The sequence below is a fragment of the Mobula birostris genome, chromosome 5, assembly GCF_030028105.1.
Source record: "Mobula birostris isolate sMobBir1 chromosome 5, sMobBir1.hap1, whole genome shotgun sequence".
Taxonomy (NCBI): Eukaryota; Metazoa; Chordata; class Chondrichthyes; order Myliobatiformes; family Myliobatidae; genus Mobula; species Mobula birostris.
Genome location: NC_092374.1, coordinates 82,905,887 through 82,924,309, shown reverse-complemented (window position 1 = coordinate 82,924,309; position 18,423 = coordinate 82,905,887). Strand labels below are relative to the sequence as shown.

Sequence of the window (18,423 nt, the reverse complement as noted above, 5' to 3'; positions counted from 1 at the left end):
TTCTAAGGTATATGAAAGGCCTGAAAGAGGTCATAAGGGAATTACACTTAGCGTAAAACTAGACATAATTAAGCGTTTCAATCGTGGTGAACAAAGTAAGGACAAAGTGAGTTTAGCTTGTGGAAGTTGACGAAGATGATGTTTTAGAGGTTTTGGCATCCCATGACCAAGAACTGATAGATGAAGAACTGGTGCAATTGGAAGAAGAAAGGATAACAATCGAAATCGAATGATAAAGTACGACTTTAATTTTGAAAGGGTACGTCGGTTTAGGGCACACTTGCAAGATGGTTTGAGTCCTTACAAAGAACTGTATGATAGAAAATGTATGAGGCTCAGCAGTCAAGCATACTGTACTGTCGTTTTTTAAGCCTTCCACATCAGATGACGAACCTCGACCTTTGACATCGAGGCAGGCAGAGATAGAAGAAGATGACCTGCCTGCCCTAATGGAAACAGATGGCGATGAGATGACACTCCAGTGTCCCACCACCCCATCCCCCAAGGCCACGGACCGATACCAATTCACGGAGAATGCAGCGGTAGCCGGGAGGCACTCAGCACAACTTTAAAAAAAAAGCTGAAATAAACTTGCTAATTAATTAGGTGCCGTCTGGCACGTAATTGTCGGCCCAGATCAGAGGGAATGCAATCTGCAATTGGCACTGATCTGGGCCGACAATTACGTGCCGGGCGGCACCTAATTAATTAGCAAGTTTATTTCAGCTTTTTTGTTAAAGATGTGCTGAGTGCCTCCCGGCTACCGCTGCACCCCTGCATTCTTCGCGGATCGATATTGGTTCGCTGCCCGGAGGGTGGGGGCCACTGCACCACCCAAACTCCGACGACTCAGCCTAACACACCATCATCAGTGTGCTCGCTGTCTTCCTGATTCCTGCAAGTGATACTACACTGTACATGCATTATTTCTACTTTATATAGGCTGTGTATTTTTAGGTGTTATTTGGTATGATTTGGTAGCTTCATAGCTTAAAGGTTACTGGAGAGCGCTCGCTCTGTGTTTTTGCCGAGAGCACTTGCGTGAGATTTTCACTACGGAGAACAGTTCAGGAAATGATTGTGGAGAAGTATTTCTACTTTATATAGGCTGTGTATTTATCATATCATTCCTGCTTTTACTATATGTTACTGTTATTTTAGGTCTTACGTGTTATTTAGCATGATTTGGTAGGTTATTTTTGGGTCTGTGAAGGCTCACAAAATTTCCCCATATAAATAAATGGTAATTGCTTCTTCGCTTTACAACATTCCGGCTTATGAACCGTTTCATAGGAACGCTCTACCTTCGGATGGCGGGGAAACCTGTATCCATTTTTAAGATAATCAAATTTTTGCTATTAACATGGTTAACTCGATCAAAGATTTAAATCTGAAACCCTCCACTTGATCAAGGTCAGATATAGAGTGGAGTCTGGTTAATCAAAGTAGCAGGATTGTAGCAGAGGGAGTTCTGATCCCCGGGCACAAGGCTGAATCTCTCTGGGTGCCGAACTGATTTGAAAAGCTTGGTAACAGCTTCAGTTTGGACAGCAAAATCTGGGCCTGGAGCGAGTAGCTACCGGACCCTAGTGTGAGGTACGATTTGCTGTTCAGACAATTTAACTGCTGACCCAGATGGGAGGAAAGAGCCAATTTCACTCGCTCTCCGTGATGGCCACTCTTCTTTCCATGGCACTGAGGCTATGAAGACTGCCCTGGCTGCTGTGCTCCGTGCCCACTAATATGAACTGATAAGCGAGGCTTTGGGCTTACTCCAGGCTGGTCTGGAGATTCAGTTTTGGGTCAGAATGCTGTTGTTTGCTTCAATTGTTTACATGATCTGTAATTTGTGCATTGAGTCTTTTATTTCTATTTTTATACTTTTTTCTCTTTAAATTGGGTTCTTTTGGATTTCTTACTTTGTGGCTACCTATAAGCAAGCAAATTTCAAGGTTGTATAATTTATACATTATTTTAATAATACATATTCTTGAATTGAGACAATTTTTAGGAACTGGGAAAAAACATTCTATTCCTTAGGTCCATGCAGTTACACTCATTTGTTCTTTGCCAACATTTTTATTATTCAATCAAGTGACCTTGCAAAGATAATACTGACACAGTATGCAAAGTCCTCGGGCAGTTCCACTGATGGAAGCTGTGATAGCCTTATCTTTAGACTGCTGAAATTTTCTACAGTGCCCTTCAGTGTCATGATATAGGCATCCAATGTACTCTCACAAATCCTCTGCAATATGCTAATCCTATTTATCCCCTCAATAGCACTGGACAATAAAAATTTAGCTTCTTGAATACATTTGGGTATAACTTACGGACCTTGGACTGTTGATCATGAAAAAATCACAAAATTTCCATATCACGCACTATTTTTTCCCTAAATCACCTATATTTGTTATTTCAAATCATAACTAAAATGTTACCTAGGCATCCAACAATGCTGTTGAAATTTTTCTTGGCAACTACAGAGCACCGAACTACGTGCAGCTGGTTGACAACATTCTTCAAGCATACAAAACCATTTATACTTCTTCCCTACAAATCTCAGCGCACATGGCGAAAGGTTTCACCAAGACCTTGTGGTCATGGAAAAACAGTATCAGGGTAACTGAAATCCATCAATGCTGGCTAATTATTGTTGAACACTTAAGTGAGAAGCCTTAGAAACACAGAGTACAAATGAAAATCAGCAAAAAAAAAATGTTAGTTTAGTTGAACTATTGCAAAATGTCAGCACCATTATGCAATTAAATGTATTATATTCAATAAAATTTAATTTCTTGTTTCTCCAAATTCCTATGTGATACAAGTAGTCTGAAATTATATTTGTGTTGAGCTTCAGGTGGTCTATCATAAACAAAAAAAAATTTAGGAAGCAACACGTTTAAAAAAAAATGCATTGTCTAGTATAGTAATGATTTGGTTCCAGTATACTCCATTCCTCCTACACCTTTAACATTCCAAAATCATTCACCTTCTCTTTTTCCTGAGAAACTTAAAAATCCTGTTGATTTAGCCTATTCTGCAAATTCAAGGTTTAGTTTAGTGCCGGTTTCAGAATTTTATAGCCTTTTTCCATTAATGCCATTCATAGCTTTCCTCTGTTGTTTAATCGTTGTCTCTTGTACCAGAGAGCATTTTAGTCATATAGCATGGATTGAACCCAGGTGAGTGGAGCTGTCAGGCAACTCTTCCAGCTGTGTCAATGTGCTACCCCAGTTAAAAATTAAATTACCAATTCTCTTTAATTCTTCCTGCACAGTTCATACCTTACAGCAGTTCTCTGCTCCTGTGAAGAGTTTTAATTTTTTGCCTGCTTTAATTTTATAAGAGTGACCTGAACGAGAATCAGGTTTAACATCACTGGCATACGTCATGAAATTTGCTGTTTTGCAGCAATAGTCCAGAAACAAAAAATATATAAAATAGTCATGCAAAAAAAAAGTGTGAGATAGTTCATTGCCATTTAATAATCAGATGGCCAAAAGAAAGCTGTTCCTAAAACATTGAGAGAGTATCTTCTGGCTCCTGTACCTCCTCTCTGATGGTAGTAATTGAGAAGAGGACATGTCCAGTTCAACCAACATTCCCATTGTCAGTAGGTAATATTGTCCTCCAACTTATGTTCCATTACTCACCACTTCATGAAAGATTCAAGAGAGATGTCACTGAACTCCTACGCAAATTACATACATTACAAATTGCAACCTAGCTCAAGTCCAGTCTCTCCTTCAATACAAGCACTAGCATTTATAGACTTCTGCTGAAATGCATCCATGTTACATACCAACAATTTCTACTGTTACAGTTATAACAATGCCACCTCTCTAGCTGCAGAATGTAAAGAAAACTTCCACTGTTGATTAAAAAAAATTATACTGATCATTGGTCAGTCTGTCAATCACGGATGTTAAAGGAAAAAAAAACAAACACGAAAGTAACATGTTAGTTAGTGCCATAATTTACTAGGTTAACTGAAATAGGTTTTCCCTGAGCAGTCACTATTCATGATTGTTTTTGTTGGTGCCTTCCCATTTAAAAAAAACTTGTTTAAGCATACATTGTGCTAGAAATCGTATCTCAGCAAGTACATTCTGATGAAACCCAAGATTATCCATTTGTGCCCGGGAATTGTGATACACGATGAACTTTGACAAAATAGTTGCAACAAGAGTAAATTTTACAGCATGTTTCTATGAACTTGCACAATGATTACAAATAATTTCTAGTTCTAAGAACAAAGATAATTATTGTTTCACCTTATACACTTGTCCATATGTGCCATTTCCGACAACTTCTACTAGTTCAAAAATACCAGCAGGATCCTGTGTGAAAGAAAGACATGAAAAAAAATTAGAAAGTGCAATTTCAGGTACAAAAATATTTCAATTCTGCACCGCTTGCTCCATTATAAAAATTCCATTTTTAATGAAATAAATTGCCTTCTGCCTCATTCCCCAGCCTCACTTCCAAAAGTGGTTTTAATCCTCACCTAAAACATGATTCCAACCTACCATCTTATGCCCTAAACAATTCAAACTCAAAGCTGATATTACTGTGAGGCTCTCCGTTGATTGGGGTCGACCACAGATGTTGCATCCCTGCCGTCCACATGACTTTCAAGCCAATATGCAAGGCAGTATACAAGCTAGGGCAGTACGATATGGAGAGCAAGCTCTTGCCATGTTTGCAGTCTCTGCCTCTCAATGCAGCTGATTACTCCAAAGGAACGGCAGAGACCGATACAGTTTGGTACCAGTGGCATCACAGGAGTTACCAATGTTGAACTCAATGTAGGGCCTTAGGGACTCCAGCTCCAGATTTTTCCCCTCAGGGTTTACCCCCAAAGCCTTCTCCAAGGGTAGGTATAACCACAAGGTAGTGGAGATTTGGGACCAGAGTTTTTCTTCTCCTAGATGAGCTGCCAAACATGAACCCCACCTAGCCAAAATGACTGGTTTTAAGGTGCCAATAACCCACTTTTGCCCCTTCTCCTGTCAGAAATAATGGATTCTCTGGGCTTAGTAGCTAAACCACACATGAAAGCTAGGAACTAGACTTGGTTGACAGAAACTATTTGAATACACGCCATTGGCAGCATTTAATGGGTAGTGAGAGCTTATCCCCATCATCTCCCCCAGCTATAACGACCTTAAGGCACAGGTGCAATGAAAATGCAGCAGCACCACAAACAAGTAGCATCTGACAAGCATTTCACAACAAAGACAAATTACACTGGACAACAATAATTTTGCTTCCTGAATACTTTTGCCTGATCATAAAAATCACCATAAAATTTCCCTATCAGACAGTTTTTTAAAAAAAAAATCACCTATGTTGGTTATTTCAATTGATAACTCAAAACAATTAAAATGTTGGCCACAATATAAGCTGAAAAGTTTTCTATCTTGTCCAGGTACGTGTCTGGGCATGATTAGGCAAGGCACATGCTGCATGGCAGGGCAGGTTATAGAAAGGCCATAAATTTCCATGAAGAATTTTGATATTTGAGACAGATGTTTCCCTGAATAACTGATGCCAAGATTAAAGCAGGCATTTTTGTTGGTCCACAAATCAAACAGGTCATTAATGACAGGAAATTTGAAGAACTTCTAATGGGACTGGAGAAAATCGCACAGAAGGCATTCAGAGATATTGTTGAAAATTTTTATGGCATGTACACAGCACCAAACTATGTGCAGTTGGTTGATAACATGCTTCAAGCATACAAAATCATGAAGTGCAACCTGTCACTAAAGATTAATTTTCTGCATTCCCATTTATACTTCCTCCCTGCAGATCTCGGCACTGTCAATGACGAACATGGTGAAAGGTTTCACCAAGACATTGCAGTCATAGAGAAATGGTATCAGAGTAACTGAAATCTATCAATGCTGGCTGATTATTGTTGGCCACACAAACGAGAAGTCTTAGACACAAAGTACAAACAAAAATAATCAACAAATCACTTTTAGCTTAGCTGAACTATTGAAAAGTGTCAGTACCATTATGCAATTAAACATATTATATTCAATAAAAACTAATTCCTTGTTTCTCCAAATTCCTATGTGATACAAGTAGTGTGAAATTATACTTGTGTTCAGCATCAAGTGAACTACCTTGAATAAAAATTCTGAGGACAAACCCTTTCAAAAAAAATTATGTCCAGAGTTATAGAAAAAATAAATATCCACAATTCAATATTTTCATAAAACCAGTAATAGATCAAAACTAGAAAGGACAAAGCAATGGTGGAAATCCAAAACATAGTCTATAAATACTGAGGTCAGGCACCATTTGTAAAGTAAGGGACCAGAGTACCGTTTCATATTCATGTTCTTCCATCAGAACAACAACTTTGAATGAAACAAGTTACTAGTTGTATAGAAGGGGAAGGGGTGAAGACCAAGAAAAACTGAATTACACAAATAGTGTTGATGCCAGTAATGACTTATGGCTGATCCAAGTAGAAGATGAAGCTGAACATATAGAAAGAAAATTGTGTCAGAACTGAGACCAAAAGACTACAAATTATCAGAAATCTAATACTAAATACACAAAATAAATCACCAGCTGCAGGATTTTCTGCCCTTCAATATATCCATTGGTCGATATTAGCAATTATTCCTATTATTTTTGCATAGGTCACAACAAATGCTACATGCTTGGCATCACAATATATTTGAGATGAGAAAATAATTAAATACTAAAAGCTGTTAGAGGCAGCACCAAGCAATAGTTCAATTTGACCACAAAAAAAATTACAAAACACTGCCAAAATTGTCATTTTTTTTCCTAAAACAAAATAGTAACATTTAATTGTCTATTTCTTTCCAGTTCTTCAAACTTGAAAGTGTCTGTGCAATGCCGGAGCAGATTCAATGGGCTAAATGACCTAATTCTGCTCCCATATCTTATGGTCTTAAAACTATTTCTGGAAGAGTATTCTCATACGTAAGAAAATGCTGTTGAATTCTCGCCTTATCACAAATAAAAAAATGTTTTCTTTCAAAAGGCCAATATCTGCGCTTAAATAGATAAAGCTCAAATAAAGACAATACATCTCTGAATGTGATCGCCACGCATGCCAACTCAAGTTGCAACGAAACTGCAAAGCTGAGCATTGCACTCATCTTTTTAGATCAACAATGTGATGCTATCAAATCATGCTCTTACAGAAGAAAAAAATAATTTCATCTCATCTTGATCACAGAACCAGACCAGCAATTTCTGCAAGAAAACTGAGAACAAGTAGTGGCAGTATGTTCAAATCTGTCATCAATTTCAATAACAGCCCTTTGGAGACAGTCAACAAAAAGGATCAGTTTGAAGCTAGGATATTAAAAATCCTTGGTAGTGGAAAGGCAAAAAAATTGAAATAGGCCTTCATCACTAAATAAAGAATACTTTTTTTTTTATAAATTTTGTTTGTTTTTAAACCTATTGCACTAGCTCGGAAAAATCTTTATCTAGACAGAATCTTTCTAATCAGTAACTGGAATTCCACTTCAAGAATGTGCATACATGCAAAAGCAAGGAGTTTCCAACACAAGGTGCACAGAGTGAACAATTAGAGGATTACTCTCACAAGCAATACAACACTATGGCTATAAGGTTCAATGACACGGTAGCGTAGCAGTTAACTTGATGGTATTACACCTCAGGGTGTTTTAGTTCAATTCCGGTGCATCTGTAAAGCTTTTGTATGTCCTCCCTGTGAAAAGTGTGGGTTTCCTCCCACAGTCTAAAGAAGTACCAGTTAGTAGGTTAGTGGTTTGTTGTAAATTGCCCTGTGAATAGGCTTGTGTTAAATAGGTGGGTTGTTGGGCAGTACGATTCGTTAGGCCAGAAAGGCCTGTCCCATGATGTACCTTTTTTTGACTTTAGCGATACAGTGAGTAGGCCCTTCGAACCACACTGCCCCAGTAACCTCCAACAAACCCAATCAACTCTAACCTAACAATGGGATAAAGTACATTGACCAATTAACCTACCTGGTACATCTTTGGACTATGGGAGGAAACCCATGCGTTCCACAGGGAGGACGTACAGATACTCCTTACAGAGTGGCACTGGAAAAGAACTTCGAAATTCCCCGAGCTATAAAGAGTCGCACTAATCGCTATGCTACCATGGTACCCAATAAAAACACCTCTAAGTCAAATAAAAAATATCACACAAATACTGATTGGGAGACTTCAGCTCTGTCCATCACAAAAAGCGGAATCTCCCAGTGGCCATCCATTTCAATTCTACGTCCCATTCCAACACGTCAGTCTGTGGCCTCCTCTACTGCAGTAATGAGGCCACACTCAGGTTGGAGGAGCAACACTTTATATTCTGGGGAGCCTCTGACCTGATAGCATGAGCATTAATTTCTCCCTCCAGTAATTACAACCCCCTCCTCTTCTTTATTCCTCATTCCTGTTTGCCTCTCACCTCCCTGTTATCTCTTTCACCAAATTCCCTCTTTACTTCATCCCTTCCCCTCTCAGTTTCAACTTCGACACACCAGCTTGCACTTCTTCCTCCCCTCCCCACATCTTATTCTGACTTCTCCCCTTCCTCTCCGGTCTTGATGAAGGGACTCCGTCCAAAACGCTGACAGTTTACTCTTCTTCCATAGATGCTGCCTGACCCAGGTTCCTCCAGCATTTTGTGCATGTTGCTTTGAAGTACTCTGCACCTTTAAAATCTTAGTCACTTGAAGAGATTTCAAATGATATTAAAAGGGTAGTATATGATATTATATGAAATGATATTATAATATATTCAAATGTATTATTTTGACAGCAGGACAGGATGAATTTAAGAGAAAAGCAAGGAACAGATCAGGGATAGAACGATTGGGTGTTGGAGTATGAGCCAATGAAATAATCAACATTAATTTGTGAACCCATATGATAAAAGCCTCAGTAATGCAGTTTATTCTGTGTTGTCACTCATGAGGTGAACGGCTATGACTACATTCACTGCTTTGTAACTGTTACCTGGAAGTCCATACAGATTCCACAATCAAAATTTCTCAATACAATTTAGTTACTGTGGCTTTGAGAAAAGCTATCAAAATTAGTCTTATCCCATTTTTCCACTGCACTGCAATCTCATCTCTTTGGATTTTGTATCAAATTTGTTTTGCATGTTATAAGTTGGCATATTCTCCTCAAAGGTTGAGCATGCTGGAAAGAGTGATTGTTTTTAAGGCTGAGAACAGAGTGGGCATTGGTCAGCAGTACTGAGACAGTGCTAAATGAAATTAAGGTATGAATTGCCAGGATCCATTTGAATGATAGGGTTGAGAATGTAAATGGCCCAATCCTTCAGCTGTGTTATAACTCTAAGAAAATATTATTTTGTCTTCGTCTCAAAGTGTCTATGAGGATCAAAGATGGCTTGATTCCACACTGGTTTTATAGATTCTGAGTTAGCTAATAAGACTGTAGCGGCAAAAAAAAGATCAAAAATCAATCCAGTTGCCACTAGCTTGCAACCGCCAGGGGGTTGATATACTTGTATGATGCACCCTTGGCTCCAATGAAACCATTGTTCCAAAAGTCGAATCCTTTATTAACAATTAGCAAATATACAATCTTGAAGCAATATTAAGTGCTCAGTAAAGATATGACCAACACTGGTCCCAAGCTGCAAACTGTCATGAAGCAAGAATATGAAATTTATTCCCTTTGCTTTACCACGTTCCCACTAATATGATTAGCTCTGGTCAAGATGGTGCCAACATACAACGCACCCTCAGTCAACATTTTCCAGATAGCCCATGAAAATGTCTTTTTTTTAAAATCTCTTTTACATCTGTTTTTCACTTCAAATTCGTTTCTGGGACTGGTAGAGCTTGCGATTTATAGATTGGAGATTGATAGAGTAATCCAGCCCTTTGCTATCTCTCAGAAGATTCCAGAAAGCGAGCGTGTACTTGGATGGCTTTGATATGAAGTAAGTTTGAGACAGACGTGAGCCAATGTTCGACTCTATTTTGCCAATTAAAGCATACAGGAAGATTGAGACAGAGGCCAATGCAGAAGGCGAGCAGAGTTCAGCACAAACTGCTTTCCTTTTGATTGCTGCCAAGAAAGAGTCTGTGAGCGGCCTATCACTGTGTGGGTCGCTGTGGCAAGCTGGTAGGCCGCTCTGCCTTGTGTGGTGTCCCTCTCTTTCCAGGGATTAGGACGATGGTATCGTGGTTCTGCGTTTCTGGATTGGACTATTGCAATTATGGACTGAGGACATTTTCAGACTTATGGTTTCTATATTTTGTGTTTGTTTTGATCATCCGTTCTTTTCCGTTTGGTTGAGCGAGGGGAGGGTGTTTGAGGGTTGATGTTCTCTTCTAAGCTGTTAAGATTTTTTATGCAGGGGAAGGGTTGTTTTTTTTGGGGGGGGTCGATACTCCTGTTGTTTTTGCAGCAGGGGGTGTTTGGGGGTTGATGATTGGGATGTCGCTCTGTTTTGTGCTGGGGGATGGTATGACGTTTCTCTGAATGACTTTCATGCTCGTTCTTTGTTTGGTGGCCGTCTGCAGTAGATGAATTTCAGAGTTGTATATGACACATGCTTTGATAATAAATGAACCTTTGAACCTTTAAATGAATCTTCAAGTTGCCATAATAAAGGTACAACACAGAATACAAAGCAAATAGAGAAATGATACATGGCTCCTACAAAGACGAAACAAGGAAGTGCATACTCGTCCACCTATTGGGCAAGAGGCAGGTGGATATGTAGTCTGGTGAGGTGGTATGAAGCTTCTGCTACTTGCACAGGGCTCTGTGTGTTCCCAATTCATAGTCTCAAGGTCAGCCCAAATTCTTGGAGCTCCCAGGATTCAGTGAGGATGTTGCACTTCAAGGAGATTTGAGATCCTGTCTACTTGGTAATTTCTTCCTGTGCCACAGCACAGAATAGAGAATCTGTTCATAGAACCATAGAAACTACAGCACAGAAACAGGCCTTTTGGCCCTTCTTGGCTGTGCCGAACCATTTTCTGCCTAGTCCCACTGACCTACACACGGACCATATCCCTCCATACACCTCCCATCCATGTATCTGTCCAATTTATTCTTAAATGTTAAAAAAGAACCCGCATTTACCACCTCGTCTGGCAGCTCATTCCATACTCCCACCACTCTCTGTGTGAAGAAGCCCCCCCAATGTTCCCTTTAAACTTTCCCCCCCCTCACCCTTAACCCATGTCCTCTGGGTTTTTTTCTCCCCTTGCCTCAGTGTAAAAAGCCTGCTTGCATTCACTATCTATACCCATCATAATTTTATATACCTCTATCAAATCTCCCCTCATTCTTCTACGCTCCAGGGAATAAAGTCCTAACCTATTCAACCTCTCTCTGTAACTGAGTTTCTCAAGTCCCGGCAACATCCTTGTAAACCTTCTCTGCACTCTTTCAACCTTATTTATATCCTTCCTGTAATTTGGTGACCAAAACTGAACACAATACTCCAGATTCGGCCTCACCAATGCCTTATACAACCTCATCATAACATTCCAGCTCTTATACTCAATACTTTGATTAATAAAGGCCAATGTACCAAAAGTTCTCCTTACGACCCTATCTACCTGTGACGACACTTTTAGGGAATTTTGTATCTGTATTCCCAGATCCCTCTGTTCCACTGCACTCCTCAGTGCCTTACCATTAACCCTGTATGTTCTACGTTGGTTTGTCCTTCCAACGTTCATAGCTGAAATGCAAATATCATTGCTTGACCAATGTAACCAGCTGAAATTAACAAGTGCTGTGAACATTGGGGAGAGAATGTTTACTTGTTTATCCTTCCAGCAAGTTTGAAAGATTTTGTGGAGACTGTGTTGGTGGTATTTTTCCTCTGGTACCTTGGCATGACTGATTTAGATAGTGCAAGACGCAAAAGCAGACTGGTGACAAGATCACTGTTGTCTGGTATACCACAAGTTTCACATCAGGTCTGAGGTTTTGATCTTCATCAATCCATTCATTATGATATGCTGGTAAGTTTCAAATATATTGTGTGCAGTTTTGGTCGCCTACCTACAGGGAAGTTGTCAACAAGGTTGAAAGATTACAGGGAAAATTTACAAGGATGGAGGACCTGAGTTATAAGTAAAGATTGAAAAAGTTAGGACTGTATTCCTTGTAACTTAGAAGACTGAGAGGAGATTTGATAGGAGTATACAAAATTATGAGGGGTATAGATAAGGTAAATGCAAGCAGGTGCTTTCCACTGAGGACCAATAGGACTACAACCAGAGGTCATGGGTTCAAGATGAAAGGTGAAAAGTTTAAGGGGAACATGAGAGAAAACTTCTTCACACAGTGGGTCAGGTGCGTGGAACAAGCTGCCAGCACAAGTGGTACATGCAAGCTCGATTTCAACATCTAAGAGAAATCTGGAGGGGTACATGGATGATAGGGTTATGGCGGGCTGTGGTCCGGGTGCAGGTCGACAGAAATAGTTTAAATGGTTTCAGCATGGCTTAGATGGGCCAAAGGGCTGTTTCTGTGCTGTACTTTTCTATGACTATGACTCTGTCTCATTTTACTTATTAGCATTACCAGCAGCCCTGCTGAGCCACTGATAATAGACCCACATCCTCCTGATACGTGGAACAATACTGTGATTTGGGGAACCAGCTCTTTGCCAACTTGGGAAGACTGATGATTTTCCCTGTAGTAGAAAAGAGGCAAAGTACCTCTGTACTTATCACAGATGGATTTCCATCTTGATGTTCATAATTATGAGATCTGAGATCCCATTCCATCTCCTCTTCCCAGAGATGGGCAAGGTTATTGTGAACTTGTGATTGAAGCTGTTAACCAGTTTTGGGACGTTAGCAAGGATGCTCTGCATTCTGGGCATTGTGTTGGGAAAGGGTCTTCTGGACCAATCCACCACAAGGGGCAGCATGCTGGCTTGAACAGGTTGCTTTGGACTGGAGGAGTTGAAAGCATTCATGTTAGAGACTTTGAGGTTGAGATAGCTTTCACTACCTTTGCACCTGAGCACAGCAACCTGGATCTTGACTCAGTGGGGTGGGATCTTAAGTGGCTGGATTGTAGGTGACGGTTTAAAGATGCTACAGTACCTCACTATGTATGTCATGGCTAGCAACAAGTTGTTGAATCCCCTGCATTCTCTTAATCAACAACGGCACTTTAGGATGTTGGTTTTCTGGTGGACCTCTGCCATCAGATGCCCGTACAGCTGCCTCTTTTCCCTTGAATAGAACTACTCAGCTGGTCAGGCAACATGTACAGAAAGAACCTGCATGTGTTTCACACTGAAGATCATTTGTCAGAACTGAGGAAAAGCAACTTCAAATTTTACTGAGAAAGCAAATTAGAACTTTTTCTGACTAGCAAACAGGCCTTGACAGTACACAAAAAATGTGTTTCTTTAGCTAAAATGATTTGAGTGGCGCCATGCAGTTTGAATGTGGCAGCCAGAAAGCACACAGATCAAGGCATGAGTTTAAAAGTAAACCGTTGGAAATATCAACCACGTTACCATCTAGTAAAATCCACAAGAATATTTAGATTATGAAGACACGTGGTCCCCTTTTATTGTCATTTAGTAATGTATGCATTAAGAAATGATACATTATTTCCTCCAGCGTGATATCACAAAACACAGGACAAACCAAGACTGAAAAAACTGACAAAACCACATAATTATACATATAGTTACAAACAGCATAACAATACCATAACTTGATGAAGAGAGTCCGTGAGCACAGTAAAGTTCAAAGTTTCTCAAATGTCCCACATCTCACGCAGACGGGAGAAGGAAGAAAAACTCGCCCTGCCATGCCGACCACAATCCAACTCTGAGTCATCCGAAAACTTCGAGCTCTGATCAGCTCTCCGACACCGAGTACTGAGTGGTATCTCTGCCGAACAATTCGACCTCTTTCTCAGTCACCAAAAGCAGGCAAGGCCGGGGATTTTGAGGCCTACCCTCCAAAAGATTCCCAACCACACAGCAACGACAACAGCAGACGGGTATTTCAGAAATTTCTCCAGATGTTCCTCTGTGCTTTCACGTCCAATCTCCATCAAATCATAATTTGCCATGGCCCCTATTTAACAGATACGACATCATTTTTCACCAGAGAGCTGTGCATGCGCGGCATGCTGCCATCTTCTCCTCCCGCGATTGTCTCGCATTTCTCTTAATTTTCACCACAGTACACCACTTTGACAGGTGGACTAAACCAGGTGAGGGTAGCTGGCAGCATAAATACCCCTGTGAGTTAGGGATAAGCCTGTCCCAGCATGCAAAGTCAGCTCTGGTGTTACTGGGCGGATGAGATCTACAGTGAGGTCCAATGGCGGTTCTGTAACGTTCTGTGGAGAGTGAAGGGCATGATGAGGCATGGAAGACATCATGGTCATCCACTGCAAACAAGGAAACATTCCAGTTTATTACGCTTTTTGTACCACTGGACTTGGACTTCTAAGGTCTAAAGAGTGCAACTGCCCCGGTGTAACAGTTTTTGCACTATAAACTCTCCTACATCATCAAGCACGACAGACAATCACAAATACTTCCTCATAAATGTGAATGGATAATAGAATGAAAAAACCTTCAGCAAAATCTAGAAATTTAAGCTAAAGCTACAGGACATCACAGTTGCAATTTATCATGTCAACAACCAACCTACTTTTTGTAATCGCAGGTTTGAAGACTGGGATCTTTCAAAGTTCCAAGTATATTTATTATCAAAGTGACAACCCTGAGATTCATTTTCTCATGGGCATACTCAATAAATCCATAACAGAATAACCATAACAGGGTCAACAAAAGACCGCACCAAGTTGGGTGATTCAACCTCTGTAGAAAAGACAACAAAATGCAAATACAAAAAGGAACTAACAGTAGCAAATAAATAAATAAGCAATAACTATCAAGAACATGAGATGGTGAGTCCTTAGGTTGTGGGAACATTTCGATGATGGGGCAACTGAAATTGAGTGGTTACCCTCTTTGGTTCAAGAGCCTGACAGCTGAGGGGTAATAACTGTTCCTGAATCTGGGGGTGCTCTTACAGTACGGTCTTCCTGATACCAGCAGCCAGAAGACAGCACGTCTTTGTGGTGGGGGTCCCAAATGATCAGTGTTGTTTTCCTGCAATAATGCTTCACATAGATAAGACCACAAGACAAAGGAGCAGAATTAGGCCATCTGGCCCATTGAGTCTGCTCAGCCATTCAATCATGGCTGAACCTTTTTTTCTCTCCCTCCTGCTCAACTCCAGTTCCCAGCCCAAGTTTTTTTTCCGTAAACTTTGATGCTATATCCAATCAAGAACCTATCAATCTCTGCCCAACGACCTGGCCCCCAGAGCTGCACGTGGCAACAAATTCCACAAATTCACCACCCTCTGGCTAAAGAAATTTCTCCGCACCTCTGTTTTGAAAGGCCGCCCCTCTATCCTGAGGCTGTGTCTTCTTGCCCTAGACTCTCTCACCATAGGAAACATCCTTTCCACATCTACTCTGTCATGGCCTTTCAACATTCGAAAGGTTTCAATGAGATCCCCCCCTCATCCTTCTGAATTCCAGCGAGTACAGACCCAGAGCCATCAAATGTTTTTCGTATGATAACCCTTTCATTCCTGGAATCATCTTTGTGAACCTCCTCTGGACCCTCTCCAATGCCAGCACATCTTTTCTAAAATGTGGGGCCCAAAACTGTTCACAACACTCAAGGTGATGCCTCACCAATGTCTTGTAAAGCTTCAGCATCATATCCCTGCTCTTGTATTCTAGACCTCTTGAAATGAATGCTAACATGGCATTTGCCTTCCTCAAATTGCAAGTTAACCTTTAGGGTGTTCTGCACAAGGGCTCTAAGTCCCTTTGCATCTCAGATTTTTGGATTTTTCTCCCCATTTAGAAAATAGTCCACACATTTATTTCTACTACCAAAGTGCATGACCATGCATTTTCCAACATTGTATTTAATTTGCCACTTTCTTGCCCATTGTCCTAATCTGTCCAAGTCCTTCTGCATCTTACCCATTTCCTCAACACTACCTGCCCCTCTACCAATCTTCGTATCATCTGCAAACTTGGCAACAAAGCCATTTATTCCATCATCTAAATCATTTACAGCATAAAAAGAAGTGGTCCCAACACCAACCCCTGCGGAACACCACTAGTCACTAGCAGCCAACCAGAAATGGATCCTTTTATTCCCACTCGCTGTCTCCTATTAATCAGCCAATGCTCTAACCATGTTAGTAACTTTCCTGTAATACCATGGGCTCTTAACTTGGTAAGCAGCCTCATGTGTGGCACCTTGGCAAAGGCCTTCTGAAAGTCCAAATAAACAACATCCACTACATCCCCTTTATCTATCCTACTTGTAATCTCTTCAAAGAACTCCAACAGAATTTTCCCTGAAGGAAACCATGCTGACTGTACTATCTTGTCCTGTGTCATTAAGTATTCCATCACCTCATCCTTCTCAACCACTGAGGTCAGGATAACTGCTCTATAATTTCCTTTTTTTTTTTAAAAAGATTTGTTTTAGATTATGAGGACACGCAGTCCTCTTTTATTGTCATTTAGTAATACATGCGTTAAGAAATGATACAATATTCCTCCAGTGTGATATCACAGAAACACAGGACAGACCAAGACTGAAAAACTAACAAAACTACATAATTATAACATATAGTTATAACAGTGCAACAATACCATAACTTGATGAAGAACAGTCCATGGCACAGTAAAAAAGTTCAAAGTTTCTCCAAAGTCCCACATCTCACGCAGACGGGAGAAGGAAGAAAACTCTCCCTGCCATGCCCGACCACAGTCCGACTCTGAGTCCTCCGAAAACTTCGAGCTCTGATCAGCCCTCCGACACCAAGTACCGAGCACCATCTCTGTCTGAAAGCTTCGACCTTAGCCTCGGTCGCCAGTAGCAGGCAAAGCCGGGGATTTTGGGGCCTACCCTCTGGAGATTCTCGATCGCACAGTAACAACAGCAGCGAACTGGGCATTTCAGAAATTTCTCCAGATGTTCCTCTGCTTCTCACATCTGTCTTCATCAAATCAGAATTGTCCACGGCCCCTATTTAACAGATACAATATCACTTCACCGGAGAGCTGCGCGCGCTGCCATTTTCTCCTCCTGCCTTTTCTGCTGCCTTCCTCCTTTCTTAAAAAGTGGAGTGACATTTGCAATTTTCCAGTCCTCTGGCACCACAATCTCTAACGCTACCTCTTTCAGAACACTAGGGTGCAGCTCATCTGATCCGGGTGATTTTGTACTTTTAGGTCTTTTAGCTTTTTGAGCACCTTCTCTCTTGTAATAGCAACTGCACCCACTTCTCTTCCTTCACACACTACAACATCAGGCATACTGCTAGTATCTTCAACAGTGAAGACTGATGCAAAATACTCATTTAGTTCATCAGCCATTTCCTTGTCTCCCATTATTTCTCCTGCCTCATTTTCTAGCAGTCCTATGTCCACTCTCATTTCTCTTTTATTTTTAACATAATTGAAAAACTCTTACTGTCCACTTTGATATTATTTGCTAGCTTACTTTCATATTTCATCTTTTCCCTTCTAATGATTTTTTTTAGTTGCTCTCGGAAGGTTTTTAAAAACTTCCCAATCCTCGATCTTCCCACTAGTTTTGCTTTGTTGTATGCCCTTTCTTTTGCTTTTACAATAGCTTTGACTTCCCTTGTCAGCCATGGTTGTACTATTTTACCATTTGACTATTTTCTTCATTTTTAGAATACACATGTCCTGTACCTTTCTCATTTTCCCCAGAAATGCATGTCATTGCTGCTCTGCTTACATATCTGCCAGTAGCTCCTTCCAATTTACTTCGACCAACTCCTCTCTCATACCACTGTAATTTCCCTTACTCCACTGAAATACTGCTATATCTCCCTATTAAATTTCAAGTTGAACTCAATCTTATTGTGATCACTGGTTCCTAAGGGTTCTTTTACCTTAAGCTCCCTAATAGCCTCTGGTTCACCTCCCAGCCACCGTTGGGAGGCCCATATATAAAACTTCTTTCACCCTTGCAGCTTCTAAACTCAACCTACAAGGATTCAACATCTTCTGATTCTATGTCACATCCTTCTACTGATTTGATGCCATTCTTTACCAGTAGAGCCACACCCCTCTTCTGTATCTTCCTATCCCTCCAATATAATGTGTAACCTTGGACATTCAGCTCCCAACTACAACCTTCCATCAGCCATGATTCAGTGATAGCCACAACATCATACCTGGCAATCTGTAATAGAGCAACAAAATCATCCACCTTACTTCTTACACTATGCACATTTAGATACAACACCTTGAGCAATGTATTTGCTATCCTGATTCTGCATCCCTAATGTTTTGATACACAGCCTATTGGCTG

At 40.5% G+C, this 18,423-nt stretch overlaps 1 protein-coding gene across 1 annotated transcript in view; it reads right to left on the bottom strand.

The window, feature by feature from the left end:
• Positions 1–18,423, bottom strand: part of LOC140197807 (misshapen-like kinase 1) — a 352,270-nt gene that overhangs the window by 262,498 nt on the left and 71,349 nt on the right. Inside the window, exon 2 of the mRNA XM_072258270.1 lies at positions 4,278–4,343. Coding sequence (XP_072114371.1) covers positions 4,278–4,343 — 66 coding nt within the window. The remainder of the gene's footprint in view (positions 1–4,277; positions 4,344–18,423) is intronic.